Raw genomic sequence first — 22,286 nt, 5'->3', positions numbered from 1 at the left:
CCCCACCTCCTCCAGCCTGTAGAAGATTCTTTAGAAGCGTCAACACCTCTTTGCTGGTTTTAGTCAGAAGAGCATCAGCAGGACGTCTGGCGGCCGACGCGCTCTGCCATCCCCGACCTCCAAACGCCCTCCTGACGGAGGGCGGAGTCGGCCACGAGGGGCGACCAGCGGCCCTCTGAGGTGAGAGCGGAGCGCGTGGAGCCGGCCAGACGTCCTGGTTTTTCGTTTCGTTTTTACTCCTCGACCATCAGGAGATTCCTTCTGCCCCCCCCCGTCCCCCTCCACCCGAGTGGCTGCGCTGTCGTTCTCAAGTTGAAATCGTCGGTGTGCCGCTGTTCCATTTCAGAGTTGCCTGTGTTTCTACCTCTTCATTAGATGAGCCTTTTGTCTCTTTGTTGGTGGTGGTGTTCTGTTTTTTTTTTGTTTTTTTTTCTTTCCCTCTCTCGTGCCGGGATGATGAAATGGAACCCCCTCAAGTATTCAATGAGGGCCGGATTGCACAAAAAAAAACAAAATAAACGTGACGTAAATGTATTAATGCACTAAAAAGAACAAAATGAAATTGGACGACTCCGAGGGTGGGATTGTGTCAATGCGGCTTGTTAAGTTTGGAGAAAAAAATGAAGCAAATTGATGATTTTCTTTTCTTTTGGAAGATCCATGTTCCTTCTCTGATTGGCCAATTGAAAGAGAAAGCCTGTAGCAAGCCCCGCCCCTCTCCTCCCCTCCCCTCCCAACTAAAACCAGTCTTAACGGCTAATAACGAAGCTCGGCCCATCACATGAGTTTTACCCAGGAACCACCGAGCTCACAAAGCTCCGCTCACACACGCCAGACGACGTCGGGTTCGGATCACAACGGTGTGGAGGTTTCTTGGAAAATGATTGTGCGTGTCAAATGCTTTAATGTCAATAAAATCCAGTACATGAGCACCACAACTTGTGTGTCGGACCTCTTGTGATTGTGAACACATCTTGATTCTACATCTACACATCATCTCTGCACGAAAGCAGCCAGCAGACGACTGCATTCCTGGGAATGGAAGTCGCCGTGTAGGTCTGCGTTTGTCAAGTGGGAATTCTTCTTCCTCCTCTTCTTCCTCTCCACCTGCAGCCTACTCCTGGTCTGTAGGGATCCAGAAGTACTCCACCACCTTCCTGCTTCGACGCTGAGGCGCCGAGTCCGGCCGCTGTCCTACGAAGGCAGGCAGCTCGTCGAAGTGACTGGGGCCTGGAGTCCTGCCGGCGTGGGGCGCCGAGACCCTCAGCATGGTCCTGGTGCAGGGGAAGGAAGAATGGAAGAAGGATGCAGAACTAATGATCTCTGGTGTCTTCTGTGTCGGTGAAAAGTTGATTCTCTAACATTTGGTTTGTCGATTGCTCAGCTTTTCAGAAAGCGCGCACGTAAACAGTTCTGGGGAATCACGGGCTGTTTGTGATGTCACAAAGGGCTCACCCACACCCTCCCCAGGTGAGTGACCGTCCACACCCTGAGCTGGGCCTTGGCTCTGCTCTCGGTTTTGTTTTTTATCTCCTTCCCAAACGTGGAAGGTCCAACAAGGCTCCAGACGCTGCTCAAACGGCAGGAGGCTGCAAACAGAGGGCAAACTGTTGTTGTTGTTGATTTACGAGGACCACTGGTCGCATCAGGGTAATAAATTTCTCTCTGCCTTCCATAAAGACGGCGTTCTTCCGCTTCAGCCCAATTCGCGTGTCGTCTAAATTCTGCGATTGCGTAAATATCTGGTACTTTTTCTTAAGTCCGCACACTGTGTACCAAAAGACAGTCACAGGTTGGGCAGCAGCAGGCCAAGATCTTTAGATAAAAGATGTCATGGAGAGGAAAACCAAACTGTCCGCTTATTCAAACTGACAAAGTGGGACATTTAATTTCAAGGGATTTCTTCTTTTTTTTTTTTTAATTGCTAAGAAGAGTAATTGGGGGGGGATTCCACTTGAGGCCTCCTTTGAAATCTGAACCGCTGGAAAACACAAACGTGTAGGTATGATTTCGCCCGACGGGTCGCTGCGCCAGAGCCCCCTGGTGGCGGCAGGGGTTACCTGGATGAACTCCTCTCCGGCTCCTCGGCGGCGGGCTCGGGGGTGGAGATGAACACGGGGTCTCCCTCCTGCAGGGGGAGGATGTGATTTTAAAACAATAGGTCGTCCCATTGATAGCGAGACATCAAAAGCAAAGTGCAACTGAAGTCGGTCCCTCCTGCAGGGGAGGAAGAGGAACATCAGGAGGGAGGGAGGATGACACCGTGTGCAACCTCACCGTGAAGTTCCTCGGCGCGCCGTCCTGGTTCCTCAGGATTTTGACCCTCTGATCGCTCTCGGTCATGCAGAGGAAGTAGCTCTTGATGTTGGCCTGGCACTGCCGAGGCAAGGAGTACACACACACACACACACACACACACACACACACACACACAGACAGACAGACAGACAGAGCGCACCAAGATTTCAGGGACTTTTTTGTCATTTTCTTCACAGGAAATAACCCTGCCGTCGGCCGATGACAGCTGGGAGAGGCTCCAGCAGACCACCGTGACACTGATTGCGGGAGGTTGGATAGATAGACGTTTAATTTTCTTACAAACTGTTCTTGTTGTTTTCCCTTGAGAACATTGTGTTATTTTGCTCGCACGGACAGTGTTGCAACACTGTGTTTTTTCCATTTTAAAATTACCATTTGGAAATCTTTTTCTTCCATGGCTTCTAAACAGAGAATAAGATGCCCTGATGTTGAAACAGCAGCACCCCCTGTTGGGCTCAAAGAGGATTGCATGTCTCTGTTTAACTGCCTGACACCCTTTCATAAGATCAAGACTTCCCAGACTGTGTGTGTGTGTGTGTGTGTGTGTGTGTGTGTGTGTGTGTGTGTGTGTGTGTGTGTGTGTGTGTGTGTGTGTGTGTGTGTGTGTGTGTGTGTGTGCATTGGTCTCACAGCCTTGCTCTGCCTCAGTGCCCTCAGGTCCTCCTGGGCCCGGAGCTTCTGGGCCAGCTCGCCGTGCCGCTCCCTCCAGCTCAGGCACTCGGCGCTCCGCTCCTGCCGCTCCCTCTCGGCCAGGCACCTCTCGGCCTCGCACTCCTGCTGGGCCTGCCGGGCCTTTTGGTTCTCCTGCTCCAGCGCCGCCACCCTGTGCTTCAGGTCAGCCTCGCTGCCGGGAGAGAAGAGTCAGGACCTCCAAGTTCTGCACCAATCAAAAGGTTTGCTGTTTATTTATTTATTAATTTAATTTAATTTAATTTAATTTAATTTAATTTAATTTAATTTAATGATGCATATGACTCAAATATATTGAAGTTCATTTCCACCAGTAAAAAAAAAAGGCCTCATGGTAAGTCATCAGAGACTCAATATATGAGATTTAAAAAAAAAGTCGGAACTATGAGATAAGAAAGTCAGACAGACAGACAGATTCAATTAAACTGCACGGGCCGAACAAACTGAAGACCTGATTTTTGCTTTAAAACTGAGCCGTTGGTATACATTTATTCAAGGCTTAAGCCTTTCTTTCAGCTGCACTTACTGGCCTGAGCTGAAGCTCAATCTCTGGCAAACACCAGAAAAAGAAAAAAAAAAGTCATGTTTTTCCCCCCCCGAAGAAAAGCGAATTCTTCCAGCGAGTAAATCAAAAGTCTGAGCTGCTGCTGTGATTTACTGGCGTAGACGTGTCATCCACTGATGAGTGCTTTTTCCGGTAGATTTATTCCAACCAGGAAGATCTGGAGCGTCAGTTTTGACCCGAGAACATTAATCCCCCCTGGCGGTGCTGCTCGGACCACCAACCCTGTTTTTTATTTTTGAGCAAAGGACGGTGATTCGTCCTCACAGTGCAGCTGCTTTCGCCGCCGTCCTAATTTATGCTGCCTCGTTCTCCTCATCTGTTTTTTGTTTGTATTTATTTATTTAATTTTTCTGCCCTAAAAAAATTACTTGATGACAATCCAGTCAGCCATGAAAAACATTCTCCGAAAAGTCTCTCCAGAAGCCCCAAACTCGCACGAACGAAGTGAAATTTGCGACGCCTGCGCTGTTTTTCCATGTGTGTTCAGGAACGGTGACAGAAAAAGAGCCGTTCAACAGCGTTAAAGCAGCCAAACACCATTAAAACAAAGTGCAAGTGGTCAGCGGTCCCACGCTCATGGACCCTATGGTTTTCCAGAGCGGATGTTCAGAGGCTCTTTGGCCTTGTTAGGGACTGCCGGCCAAAATCTGATTATTAGCCCATCCAGATTGAAAGCGGGTGGCTCTTTTGTAATATGAACAGTCACAAATCACATGAAATCTGGATTGAAACCACCTTGGGGAGGTCGTTACAAATGGCATTTGGACAGATGTGTCTCAGTGTGAACAGCTCCAAAACACACTGATGGGTTTTGACTGTCCGTGACGTCACTCTACGCAACACAAGAGCCAATGCTCCAGACCAGAGGGCACCATTCCAGGTGCGGAGCCTGAACGTAATGGAGCAGACAGAAGCAGTAGGAAACAGCAGTCCCTGGACAGAGGAGGAAACTCATTGGCTCATCAGTGTGTGGGGGGGGGGGAGACTGTAGCTCCACTCAAGCCAAGCTCCAGGCCATGTAGCGCAACAAGTGCCGCTGTTGCAATGATATGACGTCACACACTACACGCTACGCTGGACGACGCCTCCGCTCCCACATCGTTGCTACAGCAGCCTGTCAGATGGGTCAATAATGTGGCCCAGTGTGAACAGAACCACATCCCATTTGGACACTTGCTAAAAACAGTGTGGACAGTCGGCCCTAAAAATGAGAAGGAATCTGATTTGAATCAGATTCGCCTGCAGTCTGAACGCAGCCTAATTGTTTTCCTTCAGCCTGAAGCAGGGCGATGTGCCCGGGCCTCGGAGAGCTCTGCAGCGCCCCCCAGTGGTTGCGGGACGCACCCACCTCTCCCTGACGCGGCCCTTCTCCTCGCTGACGCGCCGCAGTCGCTGCCGCAGGTCGCTGCGCTCCTTCTCCACGCTGCGCTGCTCCTCCTGCAGCGCCTGCTTCTCCGCCGACAGCCGCCGCAGCTGCAGCTCCGCCTCCAGGTGGCTCTTCTCCGCTCGGGCCAGCGAGAGCTGCAGGTCGCCGAGCTGCGGGGCGGGAAACCCAGGGAGATTCAGCAGGGAAGTTCTTGGTTGAGCTCAGAAAGTTTAGAAAAGCCGGCCAAAAAAACCCAACCATTGTTGTGATCAGCGTTTTTCTTTTCAGCTTTCACGTGTTTTTCATTTTGAGGACGATTTGTTCGCAAGTCACAGGTGTACTGTGTCACTTCCCATCAGGCCTCCGTAACTCATGTGATGCGTCAGGACTCATTAGCCAATCCGTTCGAGCCAAAACACACACAATGACGTGACATTAAAGTGGCCCTATATGCATTTTTTTTTTTCAAAGTTAAAAAGTGCAGGACTGAAAAATTTACAATAGAAAGATTTATAATGGACAGTGTTTCATAATGTCGGAGACATTCTGGCTCTTTCACAGGTGTTTCTTTTTGTACTGGGATCTCCAGGGACAAATGCTTTTCGGGGTTGCAAGGGAATTCTGGCTGCAGTACCATACGTGACCACTAGCAGAATAGTGGCATATTGGCACTGTGGTATCCAAATCTTATCATGCATCCATAGTCGGATTTGGTTGGGCTTTAGCTTCTTAGGATTTCACAGTTCAGGCCAAAGGTCAAAGGTGACCTCATTAGTACCGATAGGTTAGGATTTACTCTCAGGTTAGTTTCGGATTCGTGGTCAAATACCTTCCACGGAGCTACATGACATGAATGAAAATGTGTGTGTGCGCGTATGCACGTGCACGTGGCACCTCTTTCTTCAGCAGCTGCAGCTCTTCGCTCAGTCGACACCGGTCGCCCTCGGCCGCCTCGCTGTCCCGCTGCCAGCCCCCGGCCCGGGCCTCGGCCAGGGCGCGGCTCCTCTCCGCCTCCCCCCGGGACTCCTCGGCCTCGGCCGCGGCCTGCGAGCACAGCGTCGCCCTCTGCTGGCTCTGGTGCAGCCTGTGCTTCAGCTGGAAGCAGTGGTGCGGTCTAGTTTATTAGTAGCAATTTACTGCAAAAAGTTGTGCAAACACAAATAAATTCTCTAAAGCGGCACTAAAGCGATGGTTGACTCTCAAACAGATAAGAAAATAAAACATCATTTTAATCACATTTTTAAACAGGAAAGTGAATGTCAAAAAATAAACATACAACATACCGATACAAATCTTTGCGCATTTTTTAGTGGTTGTGCGGTAATTCGGAACCTTTTTCTAGTGGTTATACAGTGTATACCTGCGTATCACGTAGGGTGTGGGGGGGGGGTGTATACGAGGGGTTGGGGGGTGAGGGGTTGGGGGCGGGGTCAGGAAACAGGAGTAGAGCCGCCTTTTGTGTTTTCCGGCGCGTAACGTGACTCCTGATACTCAGCCACAGCCCGGCGGGTCAGCAGGCGGAACAGAAAGCATCTCAGCGACATCAAGCGGCGCTTTGAATAATTGGAAAAAATAAAATAAAAGATTGAATCTTTTTTTGTACTAGTCCAGTTCGACTGATGGTCATAGTTGTGTTTTGTTATTTGTGTGCATTTTGACATGGCGTTATATTGTTTGTCTCTTCGTGGGAGGGAACTCGGGTCAGTGGTTGAAATCCACCCCCATGAAATGGGACACCCCCCCCACCCCACCCCACCCCTCTTCCTGAACAAGCTGATCAGTCATTGCTGTAGTTGTTGTTTTCCTCCGGGAGACTCGAACCGTCCTCCTCCGCCGTTGCCAGGTAGGGGGGCGGGGCCTGCTGTCAGCGTTGTGCGGCAATACATCGGGGTTGGTTCGATGCTGGTGAGCTGCGTAGCTACCATTAGCTAGACAGCTACCGAGGTTACCGAGGCGATGTGTTAGTGGCTAAAATCCACTTAAACCTCATTGAACTAAGACGTCAGAGTAATTGACAAGAATTAAAAATGTGTGTAGGTGTTTTTGCGTTGGGTCTCCACAGCCACAGAGTCAGAGGGCATGCCGGGAAATATCCCAGGCTCCCTTCAACTTGAGAATAAAAAAAAACTGATTGCGCCCCTTGGATGAGTTTTCTTTCAGTGGTTCCCTCCTCCAAAAAACCCACCGTCCCTTGAACTTGATCTGTCACCGCAGCTCAGTTCATGTTCGTAAAAAGTGTTTTCATGTTTAAAATAATAGCTCTAAATTAAAAGCACACGGCGCTTTAAAGGTGCAAATCAAGAGTTATTAGTGGGGTTCAAGCACAGCAGATGATCCACCAGCGTCTTCAAGCTCCCTGTTCTCTGGTCTTGATCGTGTGATCATCTCCTGCGTGCCTGTGCCTGTGTGTGTGTGTGTGTGTGTGTGTGTGCGCGTCTGCATGCATGTGTGCCGGCCTACCTCCTTGACGTCGGCCTGCAGCTCCTGATTGAGATTCCTGAGGTTCCTCATGATCAGCTCGTTCTCCGTGCGCATCGTGATCCGCTCCATGTGGATCTCGTTAGCCAAAAACTTGTTTTCTTTTCTCAAGTCCTCACATTCCTGTGAGGGAGAAACAGGTTCACCGTCGGCAGCTCAAACCCAACCGTTCCCTTGACTGACAAACACTGTTTTTTTTTTTTGTTTTTTTTCCTTTTAAGAAATAATAATTGTTGTTGTTGTTGTTGTCATTACGCAACGTGGCAGCAATTATCAGTGCGCGCCCCTCGACGTCCGCCTTTCACCTTTTACCATCTTAGGCTTTGTTTTCTGTAGATTAATGTCCGAGATCCCGGCAGACGCTCTGCTGGTGCTGGAAACCCTCCCACGCAAAAATAAATTAATGGATTTGGACAAGAACACGCGGCTCCGAGTGATGGATAGATATTGTGTTATTGTAAACTGCTGCGACTGGAGGAACATTCCATCTGGCTGTAAATCAAACCGCAGACCATTCGGTTTTTACTCATTTCAGGACCTCGATGCAGGTTTTCACGTGTTCAAAGTACAATTATGTGTAATTTCTTGTCTGTTTAAGATGATTTGTAATTTCATAAGCGCCGATAAAATACATAAAGGTGCGATGCTGTGCGATGCTGCTTCACCAGACTCCAGTGTGAATGTTTGGATGTTATATACTGTATGTCTCCATCATTCACCCGCACGCTCCCGAGGGCCATCGTCCACAAGGGGGAGTCGTGCTCTGTCTGGTGCTTTCTCAAGATGCGCACGTTCCTGCATGTGTTTCCCATAATGTATGGGATCGGGGCTGAACGACCAAGCACGTGTCTCTTTGATGAAACATTAAAATTCTTCCCTGACACTAATTCAATAGCGGACGATCAGCAGGCGGGCGAGAGGCCTTCAGGTGTCGAACCGCGTTGAGGCCGCAGCAGAAAGTCGTCTGAGGTAACAGCCGAGGTTTAGCGCTTTCCGCCTTTCCGGGTCAGGCAAGGTTGATGCGACGCAGATGTTGGAAGGCGCTGGAAAGGGGACGTGAGAAGTGTGCGTTTCCTCGACGCAGCGCCTGCCAAACGACACTGGCCGACACCCAGCTCCCCATAAACTGGGATTGGGATCGCGCAATTCCCGCTGGCACCAGCGCTGGTTGAGGACGTCTGTCTGAGCAGCAGCAGCAGCAGCAGCAGCAGCAGCAGCAGCAGCAGCTGCAGCAGCAGCAGCAGCAGCGAGAGCCACCTGCCTGCCCACTTTAACCACCTAAGACCTGAACTAATTGGGACCTGATGAGTGTAAAAACAAAGAATTATTTATATTTTATACATCGAACACAGACACACATATCTGAAGAAGAACCAACCATGAAATGTGTTGGTCGATGTTTGAGTGGCCACCTCAACTTCTGGCTGGGTTGTCGGCCATCTTAAATCTAACATGCGACGTCTTATACTCTTCTTCCACCACTAGGTGGCGGTTTAATGTTCTCGTAAGTGGACGGCAGGCCTTCGCAAGCCAAAATCTCATATTGCAGTCTAGACAACCGAAAATGTGGACGCCAGGTCGCAGGAGGTTAACTTCTGTTTGAACTTGAAGGGTTTCAATTAGCTGTCCAGTAAAAGCCAGGCTCCGCCCCTCTCCTGCCCTGCCCTGTCCTGCCCTGCCCTGGAAGAGAAGCGGGAAGCGATCTGGCTCTTGTGACAGCGGCACTGCCGGTCTTACGATGCGGAGGCGCTGGCGGAGCAAACGTGTCTGTTTCTACTTTGCGGCAGCACTCGGTGATGGAAGTCAGGCTCGGGCCAGACGCACTTACTAGCGGCACCAGATGTCCTGTCATTCGGCCTGAGGGGCCCCACAGTTTAAGTCTACGATCTACGATGATCCTGCGAATTTCCAACTCTTTTCCTTTTTTTCTTACCTTCCGCTTCCTGACCAGCTCCCCTTGCAGGTTGTTCATGTGGAGGAAGGAGTTGTTGGTGCTGACGGGACGGACCACCCTCACGGGCCTCCTGGGCCGGCCCGCCGGGTGACCTCTGACCTCCCCCGCCGCCGTGGTGGCGCTGCCGAAGCGAGGCACTCGGCCGAGGCTGCCGCTGCTCATTGACAGGGCCTGGTGCAGGCCGCCGCCCAGCGAGGGCGTCCCCGCCGCCTGCAGGTCCGTGTGGGACTTGACCCGGAGCGACATCTCCCGACGTTCCTGCCTCGGCTGCCGGAGAGGAACTGAGCTCCTCCGCTCCAGCCAGGGAATGGAGTGAATGAAGGTCTCGGTTTCCACGAGGAGCCTCGTGCTTTATTGATGAGGTAACGCGATCGCAGCGGCCTGGAGGTGATGAGAGTTTGACGCTTCTCTGCCCGACTTTGTTTTCTGCTTTTAAAAAGAAATTCCGATTCGAGCTGCTTCACATCGCTTGGTTGAAATATTCAGTTGAGACCAGTGAACCGGTGAGATAAACAACAGCTGTTAAATTATCGTCAAAGTAAAAATGCCACATCTGAGAATTCTTCGTAAATATTTTGTGTCTTGCAGAGAAATTGGACCCCGGTCGCAACGTAACAAGAAAAATTTAGAAAATCCTCATCCCGACATTCCACATTCCACATTCCATGGGGTGTTATCTCATTTTATATTGTTTTCATGTTATTATTATAATTATTATAAATGAGAAAATCTAATTTACGGAAACCCAGATGACAGATTTCACATGCATGAGGTGCTGATTTAATCGTCCAAAGTCTTAAACCGCTTAAAAGCATCAGAGCAAACAGACACTCAAGGCCACACGTCAGATTTCTTTCTCCAGGGGAAGCTGCTGCAGAGAGGAAACGATGAACGATTCAAAGATTGACACTCTTCCTCCGAGGTGTGACTATACTGCAGCCCTGGATCAAGAAGCTCCGTCTTTCACAGACTTATACTGTGTGATGTTTTACAGTGTGAAACACCTTTCAGAGGGGAGGGGGGGGGGTCAGAGGTCATGGCGTCTCCGCTGTTGGTTTTCTTCAGAGCACAAACGGATCAAAAACAGACGTAGCACACGCAGAGAAGGAGAAATTCCCCTCCCCCCCCCCCAAACAAAAAAGAAGTCTGAATGCACAGTTGAAGGCTGAGGGTCGGGTGTTGGGCAGGACGTTCTGGAGGAAGTTTTTTTCCCGACGGGCCTGCGACAGCGAACATACCACAGCGTCTGATAAATAAATGCCGATCAAGCAGAAAATCCCACAGCTGACCCGAGAGGCCCGGAGGCTGTTCGCTGCTCGTTCCGCAGCGACGGGAGAGTCGCTCAAGAGTCTGAGAGGACCAGCAGCCGCAGCTCGATACTTCCTGTCGCCCGCCTTTATTGTTTCCTGGAAATCCTCAATGTGTTTGTTTGATTATTTCTGAGACAACTTATACGTCCCTGATTCCAGCCCTGCTCCGTGTCAAGGCCTCTGCACCGTGGCCCTGTGTTATCTGGCGCAGGGCCATCGGGCAGGAATGACCCCCAGCTTCCCGTTTCCTCGTCCGTGCTCCCGTCGCTCCCGCCGCATTTTTTTTTTTTTTTTTTTTTTTACAGCACCCTGCATTTGCTCCTCTCGACTGCCGCCGCCTCGACGATGTGTGTCTGACGGGAGACGAAGATGGGAAAAGTTGGCGTTTTCGTTCACTTTCTGCTTTGCTCTGCGAGCATCTGTGCCGCCTCCGCTCTCACACAAGGTGAGTTCATTGCTTCAGTTCCCTCATTTAAAGGAGAATTCAGTTCTTTTATTAGTGCAATGCACGGCTCTGAAATGTCGGATTTCTGCTTGCAGTCGATGCTTTTGCAGTGTACAAATCTATGGAACCTCACATGGAGACGCAAGAACCTGAGAAACTGACAAGCGCCAAGTGATGAGATACATCCCTCAGATTGATTTTGTGATTCATTTGGTGGTTATCATTAATATTTACTGCATGCAGTGTGCCAGACACTTTATTACACGCTGCCGCTATTCACTTATCTGACAGGACATAGCATCAAAGTACAGTAAATCCAGAATTTCTACTTTTTGCAGAGTTTGTGTGTGTGTTGAGTTGGCGAGTAATCTATTACAAAGTAATCCACTACTGTAATTAAACTACTTTTTTGTAACGGAATAATGTAACGGGATTACTGTGGCAAAATTGGTAATTACATCATAATTACTTTATCAAGTAATGATTCCATTACTTTTCTGAAATATTTCGCAAGCTAGAAATGTCTTATTCTACACAAAATGTCTGAAATTTAGAAAAACAACCCAAAACACTGATGTCACAGATTGATGATGCAGCCGTGCATGCAAAACAAACATTATTGTGTGTTCATTTTGTCTAAATCAAAGAATATTTTGGTTCGTTGTGCGTTATGTGCAGGAAACAAGACGTTCTCAACTGTTACTTTATCTTTTTTTTTTTTTTTTAACTAAAGCAATTAGTAATTGATTACTTATGAAACAAAGTAGTTAAAGAAGTAATTAGATTACTTTTTAAAGGAGTAATCAGTAATTGGGCAACTTTTACAGAGTAATCCCAACAACACTGGTTGTGTGTGTCGGCAGTGCCTGAGTCGCCCCCGAGCTTCGCCGGTGTCTTCCTGCTCATCGACGGAGGGAGCTACACCTACAACTTCAGCGCCACCGCGGCCGCCTGTCGAGCGCTGAACGCCACCGTGGCCACGCTGGAGCAGATGAGGCAAGCGGTGCAGCGTGGACTGGAGACCTGCAAGTAGGCTGACAGCCTGGGGTCAAGAGGAGGGTTGTTGTTGTTTGTTTTTTTTAGTTTTTAATGCAGTTGTTTTTTTGTTTTGTTTTTCAATCTGGCTAATGAGTAGCACAATATAGTTAGCTACTTATAACCCCCTACATAGGGAGTAGGGAATGAGTGGGTGAGATCGGACACAGCCATAGAAGGAGGTCATTGGAGAGTGGATGAGGACAGTGCAGGAAGTGCATCAGAACAGTGCAGGAGGCAACCAGGAAGTGGAAAAGGAGGAACATTTGGAAGTGAAAGAGGCCAGTGGTGTCAGTGTTTGCAGTGGTTCGACTGTATGGAGTTGGATGAAGTGAGTGCAGCCAGATGCCACCGGTCACTCCAACACTTCCAAGGCTCTTCTGTATCCCGGCTTGGAAACCCACTTCGATGCTTCGAGGAAGCAGTCCCACCCCAAAACTGAAGAAGACTCTCCCTCTGATTCCCGCAGGTACGGCTGGACGGCCGAACAAACCGCCGTCGTCCCGCGACTGACATCCAACAGCAACTGCGGACAGGGCAAAACTGGAGTGGTGACGTGGTGGGCGAACCCCGACAAGAAGTTCGGAGTCTTCTGCTTCAATGCGTCAGGTAGTTCACGGTCTCAGTGGGAGGAAAATGAGCTTCAATGAAATCTGCGCACTGTGCCTTTAAATGGGCCTCCTGCACCCTCAGTGATAAGAACTGTAATTCATTCCTGTCACTACAGATTCAGAGGAAGCTCCCAACACATCGACGCTGCGCTCCACCCCATCCTCCCCCTCCTCCACTTGGAACACACCCTCTTCATCCTCCCCCACCTCCACTTCCTCCTCTCCCTCCTCAACGAGCACCAAACCTCCAACCACATCGACGACAGGAGCTCCAATGACGGCCACGCCCACCACGTCGCCCTCTTCAGCCTCTGCCTTCACAGGCTCAGCCACTGGCCCCCCGACCTCCACGCCCGAGCATGGCACCTCGGAACCCGCCAACGTCGTCGTACCCACGTCTTCCTTTTCTCCTTCAAGTTTTCCGCCAACTGTCTCCGTTGCCCCGGAGACGACTGCGACGCCGTCCACGAGCCCCGCCGAACCTTTCCTGAGAGGTGCAACACCCATCCTCGCTCATTGAAATGCTCATTACTGCCTGTTTATTAGTGGAGGTTGTGAAGTCAACCAGTGACTCACATTTAATTTTAAGAAAAAGGCTTTAATTGAAAGAAAACATTGACTGTCTTTATTCTAGGGTAAGATTTTAATGTTATTATTTTATGATAATTATTTTTAAATCACTTGATATTGCAGTACTACCCATCCATCCATTCATCGATCCATCCATCCATCCATCCATTCATCTATCCACACATCCATCCTTCCATCCATCAATTCATCCATCCATCCATCCTTCCATCCACTCATCCATTCATCCATCCATCCATCCTTCCATCCACTCATCCATCCATCCATCCATCCATCAGTGCAACCTGATCCTGGATGGATCCTTGGGCCAAAGGTTTGTGTGTGTGTTGAGTTGGCGAGTAATCTATTACAAAGTAATCCACTACTGTAATTAAACTACTTTTTTGTAACATAATAATGTAACGGGATTACTGTGGCAAAATTGGTAATTACATCATAATTACTTTATCAAGTAATGATTCCATTACTTTTCTGAAATATTTCGCAAGCTAGAAATGTCTTATTCTACACAAAATGTCTGAAATTTAGAAAAACAACCCAAAACACTGATGTCACAGATTGATGATGCAGCCATGCATGCAAAACAAACATTATTGTGTGTTCATTTCGTCTAAATCAAAGAATATTTTGGTTCGTTGTGCGTTATGTGCAGGAAACAAGACGTTCTCAACTGTTACTTTATCTTTTTTTTTTTTTTTTAACTAAAGCAATTAGTAATTGATTACTTATGAAACAAAGTAGTTAAAGAAGTAATTAGATTACTTTTTAAAGGAGTAATCAGTAATTGGGCAACTTTTACGGAGTAATCCCAACAACACTGGTTGTGTGTGTCGGCAGTGCCTGAGTCGCCCCCGAGCTTCGCCGGCGTCTTCCTGCTCATCGACGGAGGGAGCTACACCTACAACTTCAGCGCCACCACGGCCGCCTGTCGAGCGCTGAACGCCACCGTGGCCACGCTGGAGCAGATGAGGCGAGCGGTGCAGCGTGGACTGGAGACCTGCAAGTAGGCTGACAGCCTGGGGTCAAGAGGAGGGTTGTTGTTGTTTGTTTTTTTTAGTTTTTAATGCAGTTGTTTTTTTGTTTTGTTTTTCAATCTGGCTAATGAGTAGCACAATATAGTTAGCTACTTATAACCCCCTACATAGGGAGTAGGGAATGAGTGGGTGAGATCGGACACAGCCATAGAAGGAGGTCATTGGAGAGTGGATGAGGACAGTGCAGGAAGTGCATCAGAACAGTGCAGGAGGCAACCAGGAAGTGGAAAAGGAGGAACATTTGGAAGTGAAAGAGGCAAGTGGTGTCAGTGGTGTCAGTGTTTGCAGTGGTTCGACTGTATGGAGTTGGATGAAGTGAGTGCAGCCAGATGCCACCGGTCACTCCAACACTTCCAAGGCTCTTCTGTATCCCGGCTTGGAAACCCACTTCGATGCTTCGAGGAAGCAGTCCCAACCCAAAACTGAAGAAGACTCTCCCTCTGATTCCCGCAGGTACGGCTGGACGGCCGAACAAACCGCCGTCGTCCCGCGACTGACATCCAACAGCAACTGCGGAAAGGGCAAAACTGGAGTGGTGACGTGGTGGGCGAACCCCGACAAGAAGTTCGGAGTCTTCTGCTTCAATGCGTCAGGTAGTTCACGGTCTCAGTGGGAGGAAAATGAGCTTCAATGAAATCTGCGCACTGTGCCTTTAAATGGGCCTCCTGCACCCTCAGTGATAAGAACTGTAATTCATTCCTGTCACTACAGATTCAGAGGAAGCTCCCAACACATCGACGCTGCGCTCCACCCCATCCTCCCCCTCCTCCACTTGGAACACACCCTCTTCATCCTCCCCCACCTCCACTTCCTCCTCTCCCTCCTCAACGAGCACCAAACCTCCAACCACATCGACGACAGGAGCTCCAATGATGGCCACGCCCACCACGTCGCCCTCTTCAGCCTCTGCCTTCACAGGCTCAGCCACTGGCCCCCCGACCTCCACGCCCGAGCATGGCACCTCGGAACCCGCCAACGTCGTCGTACCCACGTCTTCCTTTTCTCCTTCAAGTTTTCCGCCAACTGTCTCCGTTGCCCCGGAGACGACTGCGACGCCGTCCACGAGCCCCGCCGAACCTTTCCTGAGAGGTGCAACACCCATCCTCGCTCATTGAAATGCTCATTACTGCCTGTTTATTAGTGGAGGTTGTGAAGTCAACCAGTGACTCACATTTAATTTTAAGAAAAAGGCTTTAATTGAAAGAAAACATTGACTGTCTTTATTCTAGGGTAAGATTTTAATGTTATTATTTTATGATTTTGTGATTTTTAAATCACTTGATATTGCAGTACTACCCATCCATCCATTCATCCATCCATCCATCCATCCATCCGTTCATCTATCCACTCATCCATCCTTCCATCCATCAATTCATCCATCCATCCATCCTTCCATCCACTCATCCATCCATCCATCCATCAGTGCAACCTGATCCTGGATGGATCCTTGGGCCAAAGGTTTGGTTTACAGCCTGGACAAGTCTTGAGTTTATTCCATTAAAATCAAAACTTAACAAATTCAAACGAATTCTGGCCACTGGGGGGCAGAGCATGTCCATAACGAGCCAAAGTTGTTAAATTCAATTTTTAATTGACTGGTTAAAGGTCAGTGGGTGTCATACTCACTTCTATTGGTTTCCCCTTCCCAACACCCCCATATAAAACAAAAGCTAACCAAACAAAAACATGTAACGCTGGCGAGTACAGCATTTATTATTATTTTTTTTTGCTAGATCATTAGTTCACCGGTTGGCACCAATGACTTTGAATGCACCCCTCTCTGAAGGTTCCCCCGACTCTTTCATCTATGTCACTGCCGCTCCCCCGATGAGCTGCTTCCGGCTTGTGGACGGGTGAAGGCTGGCGGTCTGAGTTGTGTTTTATCTCCCAGGCGTGTCCAGGACTCTGCTCGTCCTCGGCGTCGTCCTGCTGCTCCTCGCCGCCGCTGCTCTGGTGTGTTACTACAAATTGTGAGTTGCTGCCCTGCTGGCTGCAACCCTGGCAGGCCAGTGGTTTCCCCTCCATAAATTTAATTCAGTAGCGTATTAAAAAATGTGCTCAGATGTCTTCCTCCAGACAACAAATGACTCTTTGATTAAATAAATCATTATTACTTGCCCCCCCCCCCCCCCCCCCCCCCCCCCCATTGTAACTTGTTTTTTCTGTTTTCTTTGCCACTGAACAAGGAATATATTCAGCTTTTGGCCTACGGGGCGACTGAAAGACGACGTGGAGACAGAGATGTGGAAGCATGACGACAGTGAGACGGACCTCCACAGTCAGGCTGAGGAGGAAGACGAGGAGGACAGGAAATACTCAGGCGATATCACGCTCTGCGTGAATCCGACCTTCACATCAAATTAATCTTTAGTTTGACTGTTGTGCCATTGTTCTAGCAACAGTTTTACTAGGTGAACGACTGAATTTGCATTTGTATTTGCAAATTTGTAGATTCCAAACTACCATAGAACTGAGAAGCAGTGAATATTCAAATTTGTATGCTTCATCTTATAAGTTAAAATTATTATATATTTTTTTTACTTAAACATTGCCTCAGACATGTCTCATTTCTATTTTGTTTGACCTAACTTCTTATTGTTTTGTTTTCATTTTTGTTCTTTTCGTACAAAAATGTACTTCTTTGGGGTTGTTCTTTTTGTACGTGACTTTTCTGCTCATAACAATTTAAAATGTGAATTATAACACGTTGGACGTTGCTTGTTGTAGCCACTTTGTAAACCGAATGTGAACATTAAAAGAAGCATAAGCCAAATGCATCTAGCTATTTGTCTTATTTTTAAACAGGAATTATTATAAAGTGCTGACATGTTACATTGATACACACGTACTTTAAAATATAAATACTAAATAAAACAATAATTAAAAGTGGAACTGTAAAAATAATGGAACACAAAGCTATAATTGTGTTCTAACAATCGCTTTAAGGCAGGTGGAAGAAGCTTGTCACGTGACCAGAAGCTCAGCCGGAAACGACGTCCACGCCGCTTCGCTGTTGTCGTTTCAGCCCTCTCTCCTTCTGCTTCATCGTAGTCTCCGATTCAAGTGACCGACTTTAAACAGAGGAGGGGAAAATGCGTCGTCTGGGCTCCGTCCAGCAGAAGATAGCGTGTGTTTTCCAAACGGAAGTGAAGGAGGAGCAGTCGAGAAAGCGAGACGGACAGGTAAAGCCGGGGAACACTGCGCTCATTGATTCATAAACACCTCCCTGCTGTTAGCAACATTAAGCTAACTAGCTCCGGGAAACAAGGGCTGCGTCAGCTAAACTCTAATTACTTGTGTTCGAGGCTGTGTTCATCTTCTTATGTATCCGACTTCTGGACACGGTGCTGCTGACGTTGCGTTGCTAACGTTTGTTTGTGTTTTATGTGATGCTAGCGGATGACGCAGTTTCCGTCGCCGCTCCGGAGCCTCACTAGCTCACTCACTCTTTATTCACGCTTTATTCACGTAAAGATAATCGGTGTTGGGTTTCCACACGTCTCGAGGAGAGACGTCTGCGGAGGCAGGAGGAAGAGCATAAAGGAGATTTATGCATGGCAGTAGTGACACAGGACATGAAGGCAGTTGGTGGTGTGAGAGATTAGAGGGTCAGATGGAGGCAGATGATTGGCTCTGGCCACGAATGGAAGAAACGACCCAAAGGAGACGAAGAAGAACCAACAATAAGGAAGATGACCAGTCCAATAACAACAGTAATGTCTGACTAGTTTGGCGGATGGATATATAATACCACAGCAGACCCATGACTACTTTACTGCAGCTTGTTCTGAAAACTGGCAGAGGCTCGATTAATGAGACGTGATTGATCTCAACATGCTGGAAAGAAATCTGCAGCCGTGAGTTAGCTTTGTTTTTTTTGTCCCACCCCCCCCTAAGCCCCTGTAATCAATGGAGCATTCTGACCTGTCTGCCCATCCGTCATCGTTCTCCTTTGTCAATATTTATTGCGAGACACAAACCCAGAGCGCCTCTGCAGGGCCGACCCGCTCCCAGTGGTTTCTCTCATCAGCCTGTCACTCTGTCTGCAGCCGTTCCAGGTGGTGGCGATGGAGAGCCTGAACCCCGTGGCGCTGGAGGCCGACGTCGACGGGGCCCTCGCCACAGAAAAACTGGACGGCACCTGCTGCTACGTGGCCGTCTACAAAGGCCAGCCGCACCTGTGGGCCCGACTGGACCGGAAGACCAACAAGCAGGCGGACAGGAGGTTCAAGAAGTATCGGCACGCTCACAGAAGCTCCAAAGGTGGCTTTTATTGCGCCGGCGGAACGTCGCGTCCCCCGCGTCGGGGAGGCGGTGTTGGAGGAAGGGGAATGAAACGACAACTCTCTCTGACTTGCTCAGGTTTCACGTGGAATGTGGAGGAGGATTTCAAGACGGTGCCTGAGACGTGGATCGCGGCCCACGGAGTCAAACATGTCAACGGGCAGCCGGCCCCTGACGAGCACGGACACATTCCAGGTGAACCAACACTCACCCAGCAACACGGCCTTCAGCCTGGATTTCACACAAGCAGGGCTTGCAGTTTATTATTTATTAAAACAAATTGGTGGGCCACAGTGGGTTCTAAAAGTCAACAGAGGGCGTCGGAGCAGAAGCAGATGGATGTGTTTTGGTGACCCGCCTCATAGGAGGAAAAACTTATCATGGGATATGTAGAAAACATGTTGTTTAGTGTCAGTTGAAAAGGAGCAAAGCCGGCCATAGTTTGCCCACGCCTGCTTTATACTACAGTCTTTTTTTCCGGAGTCAAAAAAACAGCCCCAAACTGACTGAAATTAGAGTTCTATGAGAGACGCAGTGATAAAATGCATAATCTCAACATCAACATAGCAAAAACAACATGCTGGTCTGTTGTTCTTAGGGGGGGTTTAAAAAGAGGTGTCAGGAGAAAAATAAGAACAAGACCTGTCCTCCTTCCAGACCTGGTCTCATCGCTGGGGCTCAGTCCACAATAAATCACAGTCAGGCTCCAGGGGTTTGTCAAGTAAGATTGATTGCCTGGGACTTTTTTATTTATTTAAATGCTTGTGATGATGTGGTTTTGCATCATTGGCATAATTCTTTAGATAAAAACTTAAAAATGTTTGATGAAATATAAAAAAATGTGTAGAATTCTATGAAATAAACTGCAATCAAAAACATGAAACTGTAGAGGCCAAAACAGAAGTGATCTTTTCCTTCATATTCATCATTGTTTGCCTTTTTCTGCATTAAAAAAACAACAACAACCCATAATGCTACATTTTTGAGGAAAAAAACAAAACACTGCAGTCTTTTTATTATTGCGTCTATTGGGTAAAAGCTGCACAATCCAGGAAGGCTGAATGAAGAGGTTGTTTTCATTACAAAAAGATCACTGCCTTCTTCTTTACGTGATACACTTTCCTGCATTCTTTTGTTGGACAAACTGCTGAACATGTGCTCGTGTGGGTGTCAGGTTGGGTCCCGGTGGAGAAGGACAACAAGCAGTACTGCTGGCACTCCTCCGTGGTGGACCACCAGCAGGGGGCGGCGCTCGTCCTCAGGCCCGCCGTCGATGACGAGGACCTGCTGGAGGTGGCGGCCGTGCCGCTGGCCGAGCTGCTGGAGGAAACGCTGGAGCTCATCGGAACCAGCGTCAACGGGAACCCCTACGGTGAGTGAGTGAGTGAGTGAGGGGGGGAGGGAGGGAGGGACTGCGGCCTCGATTTACTGCGAGGACGGCAAGGACGAGTTCCCGTTGATCCTCCACGCTGATGTCTTTCGCTGCCGAAATCAAGCGCGCAATTTGTAATCAGAACGCGCTCGATCACATCCAAAAGCATCTCGATTCCTCACCATCCGAAACAGGAAGAGTGGGTTTAGAGCAAGACGGTGATCTGAGAGGGGGGTGGAGGCATCTGTGCCCTTCGTGACATCACGCAGGGCTGATTCCAAGAACTGCATGGGAACAAATGAAAACGCGCAAAAGAAGGATGGGGGCAGAAAGACTTGTTCTCACTTCTGAAGAGTTCACCAAAATCATGACGGAGACGCAGGATTGCATCTTAAAAACCTTTGAGTGTAACAGTCCCCCGGAGTTTAACCGAGCTCCACTCCCCACAGCACAGTGAAAGCTGCATTCAAAGATACGCAGCATTACACAAATGTGTCTGCGCATGCAAACGGCTCACAAATATTTTGCAAGTACATAAAATCACAACTCTAAGATTCGTACTAAATATCTTCACCCTATTAAAATAATGGCCCAAGTCATTTTTTTTTTCAAGTTTTTGGGAAAACACAAGAGGAGATGGGCAGCATAATCAAGAGATGATTTAAGCCAAAAACTCATTTTCGTCAAAAAATGACTCGGGCCATTATTTTAACAGGGTGACGATATGATCGCACCAAACATGGAAGGCACACATTAAACACCCAGTCCTTCCTTCAGAGAAAGAATCCTGCATGTTCCCCAGCTAGCAGCTAGCAAAGCTAACATCTCACTTTCATGGCCTCTGCAACACTGACTAACTTTTGAGCCATCAATACGTTTTTGGAGAAGACGGTTATTTATTTCTTTGCCAAACAACAGGTTATTCACTTATTTTGCGTGATACGATTTGTCCCCCACTACCAGGACTGGGCAGTAAGAAGCAGCCGCTCCACTGTCTGGTGTCGCACGGCAGCGTCCGCATCAGGAACCCGCCGCCGGTGGACGTCCAGCAGCTGCAGGCCTGGTTCCAGGAGAGTCCGGAGGGCCGCGTGGAAGGCATCGTGTGGCACTGCAGCGACGGCACGCTGCTCAAGGTGAAAACATCGATCCACCGTCTCCCCTAACGTTAATAAAAAGATGTGTTTTAGAGACCCTCAGAGCTGCAGCGTGCTCGTGTCCACAGGTGCACTGTCACCACCTGGGCCTGAGGTGGCCCGACGGGTCGCCGAGCCTCAGCGGCAGGCCGCTGGTCGTCCGCGTCGCCTCGACGGTGGACGAGTACATCAGCGGCGACGGCACCAAGGACTTGTTCACCCTCCTCTCCAGACTGAACGGACGGCGTTTCAAGCGACTGCAGGACGTCCAGTTGGACTCCTGAAGGGACCGAAGACCACTGTACAGAACCCCAACCCACTCCCACGCCCTCATGAGCCTCTGCTGTGAAACAGCTGCCAGGTGCTTCCTGACAACTGCTCAGTAAGAGGGTTTCAGAAAAGTATTAACGGACCAATATTCACATTTTAGCAGGAAAGACTGTGAAAGATGTTCTGTTCACTTTCTGTAAATACTGTACGGTGAAGACAAAGCAAGTAAGTAACTAAATAAAGAAGCGGAGACGTTCAGATTTCCTTGAAGCTGCTTTATGGCCAATTTACAAAAATTACACTCCACACATTTACATCAGAAAACCAGGCATGAATCTCACACACACATTTTCAGGGTAACGACCTCAAATTGGAGCGCAGCCCATAAACATCAGCGTCCATTCAGGCTCAATCTTCAGTCGTCGAGACGGTCGCGTCCCGCTACCTGACGGAGCTGCCGCGTGACTTGGCCTTGGCGCCGGACTTGTCTGCCAGGCCGCGGAGCTGCTCCTCCAGCAGGCAGTTCTTCTTCACCTCCAGGTTGTAGTTGTACTTGAGGTCCTCCAGCTCCTCGAAGAAGGACGGGTCGAAGCTGGCCAGCTCCTTCCTCAGCCTGTCCACCTCGGCCTGCAGCCTGGCCGCCTCGCCTGCGCGGCGCAAAGAGTGGGATGGCCTTGTCATTTGTAGCACTCTTTCACTTATCGACTGTGTTATTTAGGGAATATTAATTCGAAATTTAAATTGTAAGAAATCAGTTTAAGGCATTTAACTGTGATAAACATTGCATATAATCTTTAAATCGTTATTCAATATGCCTCTGATATTTTACGTT

At 48.7% G+C, this 22,286-nt stretch overlaps 4 protein-coding genes across 7 annotated transcripts in view; 2 read left to right on the top strand and 2 right to left on the bottom strand.

Moving 5' to 3' along the window:
• Window positions 1-318: 318 nt before the first annotated feature.
• Window positions 319-9,741, bottom strand: LOC142888808 (uncharacterized). The gene is made up of 8 exons (XM_076027231.1): window positions 9,352-9,741; window positions 7,401-7,541; window positions 5,835-6,035; window positions 4,923-5,110; window positions 2,950-3,163; window positions 2,278-2,376; window positions 2,061-2,128; window positions 319-1,274 (listed from the first exon to the last, which is right to left on the bottom strand). Exons 1-8 carry the CDS (start codon window positions 9,616-9,618, stop codon window positions 1,115-1,117), a joined length of 1,338 nt encoding a protein of 445 aa, XP_075883346.1. The 5' UTR covers window positions 9,619-9,741; the 3' UTR covers window positions 319-1,114.
• A 957-nt stretch (window positions 9,742-10,698) lies between these two features.
• lyve1b (lymphatic vessel endothelial hyaluronic receptor 1b) lies at window positions 10,699-16,810 on the top strand. The gene is made up of 6 exons (XM_076027239.1): window positions 10,699-11,127; window positions 14,199-14,364; window positions 14,849-14,988; window positions 15,107-15,484; window positions 16,287-16,365; window positions 16,582-16,810. The coding sequence occupies exons 1-6, from the start codon at window positions 11,052-11,054 to the stop codon at window positions 16,757-16,759; spliced, it is 1,017 nt and encodes a 338-aa protein (XP_075883354.1). The 5' UTR covers window positions 10,699-11,051; the 3' UTR covers window positions 16,760-16,810.
• A 554-nt stretch (window positions 16,811-17,364) lies between these two features.
• On the top strand, window positions 17,365-21,721 carry rlig1 (RNA 5'-phosphate and 3'-OH ligase 1). The gene is made up of 6 exons (XM_076027228.1): window positions 17,365-17,577; window positions 18,445-18,658; window positions 18,758-18,874; window positions 19,854-20,051; window positions 21,015-21,184; window positions 21,274-21,721. The coding sequence occupies exons 1-6, from the start codon at window positions 17,488-17,490 to the stop codon at window positions 21,466-21,468; spliced, it is 984 nt and encodes a 327-aa protein (XP_075883343.1). The 5' UTR covers window positions 17,365-17,487; the 3' UTR covers window positions 21,469-21,721.
• Window positions 21,715-22,286, bottom strand: part of cep290 (centrosomal protein 290) — a 30,539-nt gene continuing 29,967 nt past the window's right edge. For all 4 annotated transcript variants that reach the window (XM_076027220.1, XM_076027223.1, XM_076027221.1 and 1 more), the window contains one exon: window positions 21,715-22,101. In XM_076027220.1, the coding sequence (XP_075883335.1) occupies window positions 21,896-22,101 (206 nt within the window). In that variant the 3' untranslated portion in view covers window positions 21,715-21,895. The remainder of the gene's footprint in view (window positions 22,102-22,286) is intronic.

Source organism: Nelusetta ayraudi, unplaced genomic scaffold (assembly GCF_046127955.1).
Source record: "Nelusetta ayraudi isolate G7.1 ecotype Tasmania unplaced genomic scaffold, CSIRO-AGI_Nayr_v1 ptg000020l, whole genome shotgun sequence".
In the NCBI taxonomy this organism is placed as follows: domain Eukaryota; kingdom Metazoa; phylum Chordata; class Actinopteri; order Tetraodontiformes; family Monacanthidae; genus Nelusetta; species Nelusetta ayraudi.
The sequence above is the reverse complement of the archived record's forward strand: the minus strand, read 5'-3'. Positions and strand labels throughout refer to the sequence as shown.

Coding starts and splice junctions, on each gene's coding strand:
- LOC142888808 (XM_076027231.1), bottom strand. CDS start 9,618: ATGTCGCTCCGGGTCAAGTCCCACACGGACCTGCAGGCGGCGGGGACG. Junction 5,111..5,834: donor TGCAGCTGCTGAAGAAAGAG/GTGCCACGTGCA, acceptor CCCGCCCCGCAG/CTCGGCGACCTGCAGCTCTC. Junction 3,164..4,922: donor AAGGGCCGCGTCAGGGAGAG/GTGGGTGCGTCC, acceptor CTCTCCCGGCAG/CGAGGCTGACCTGAAGCACA.
- lyve1b (XM_076027239.1), top strand. CDS start 11,052: ATGGGAAAAGTTGGCGTTTTCGTTCACTTTCTGCTTTGCTCTGCGAGC. Junction 11,128..14,198: donor CGCCTCCGCTCTCACACAAG/GTGAGTTCATTG, acceptor GTGTGTCGGCAG/TGCCTGAGTCGCCCCCGAGC. Junction 14,365..14,848: donor CGTGGACTGGAGACCTGCAA/GTAGGCTGACAG, acceptor TGATTCCCGCAG/GTACGGCTGGACGGCCGAAC.
- rlig1 (XM_076027228.1), top strand. CDS start 17,488: ATGCGTCGTCTGGGCTCCGTCCAGCAGAAGATAGCGTGTGTTTTCCAA. Junction 18,659..18,757: donor CGCTCACAGAAGCTCCAAAG/GTGGCTTTTATT, acceptor TGACTTGCTCAG/GTTTCACGTGGAATGTGGAG. Junction 18,875..19,853: donor CGAGCACGGACACATTCCAG/GTGAACCAACAC, acceptor TGTGGGTGTCAG/GTTGGGTCCCGGTGGAGAAG.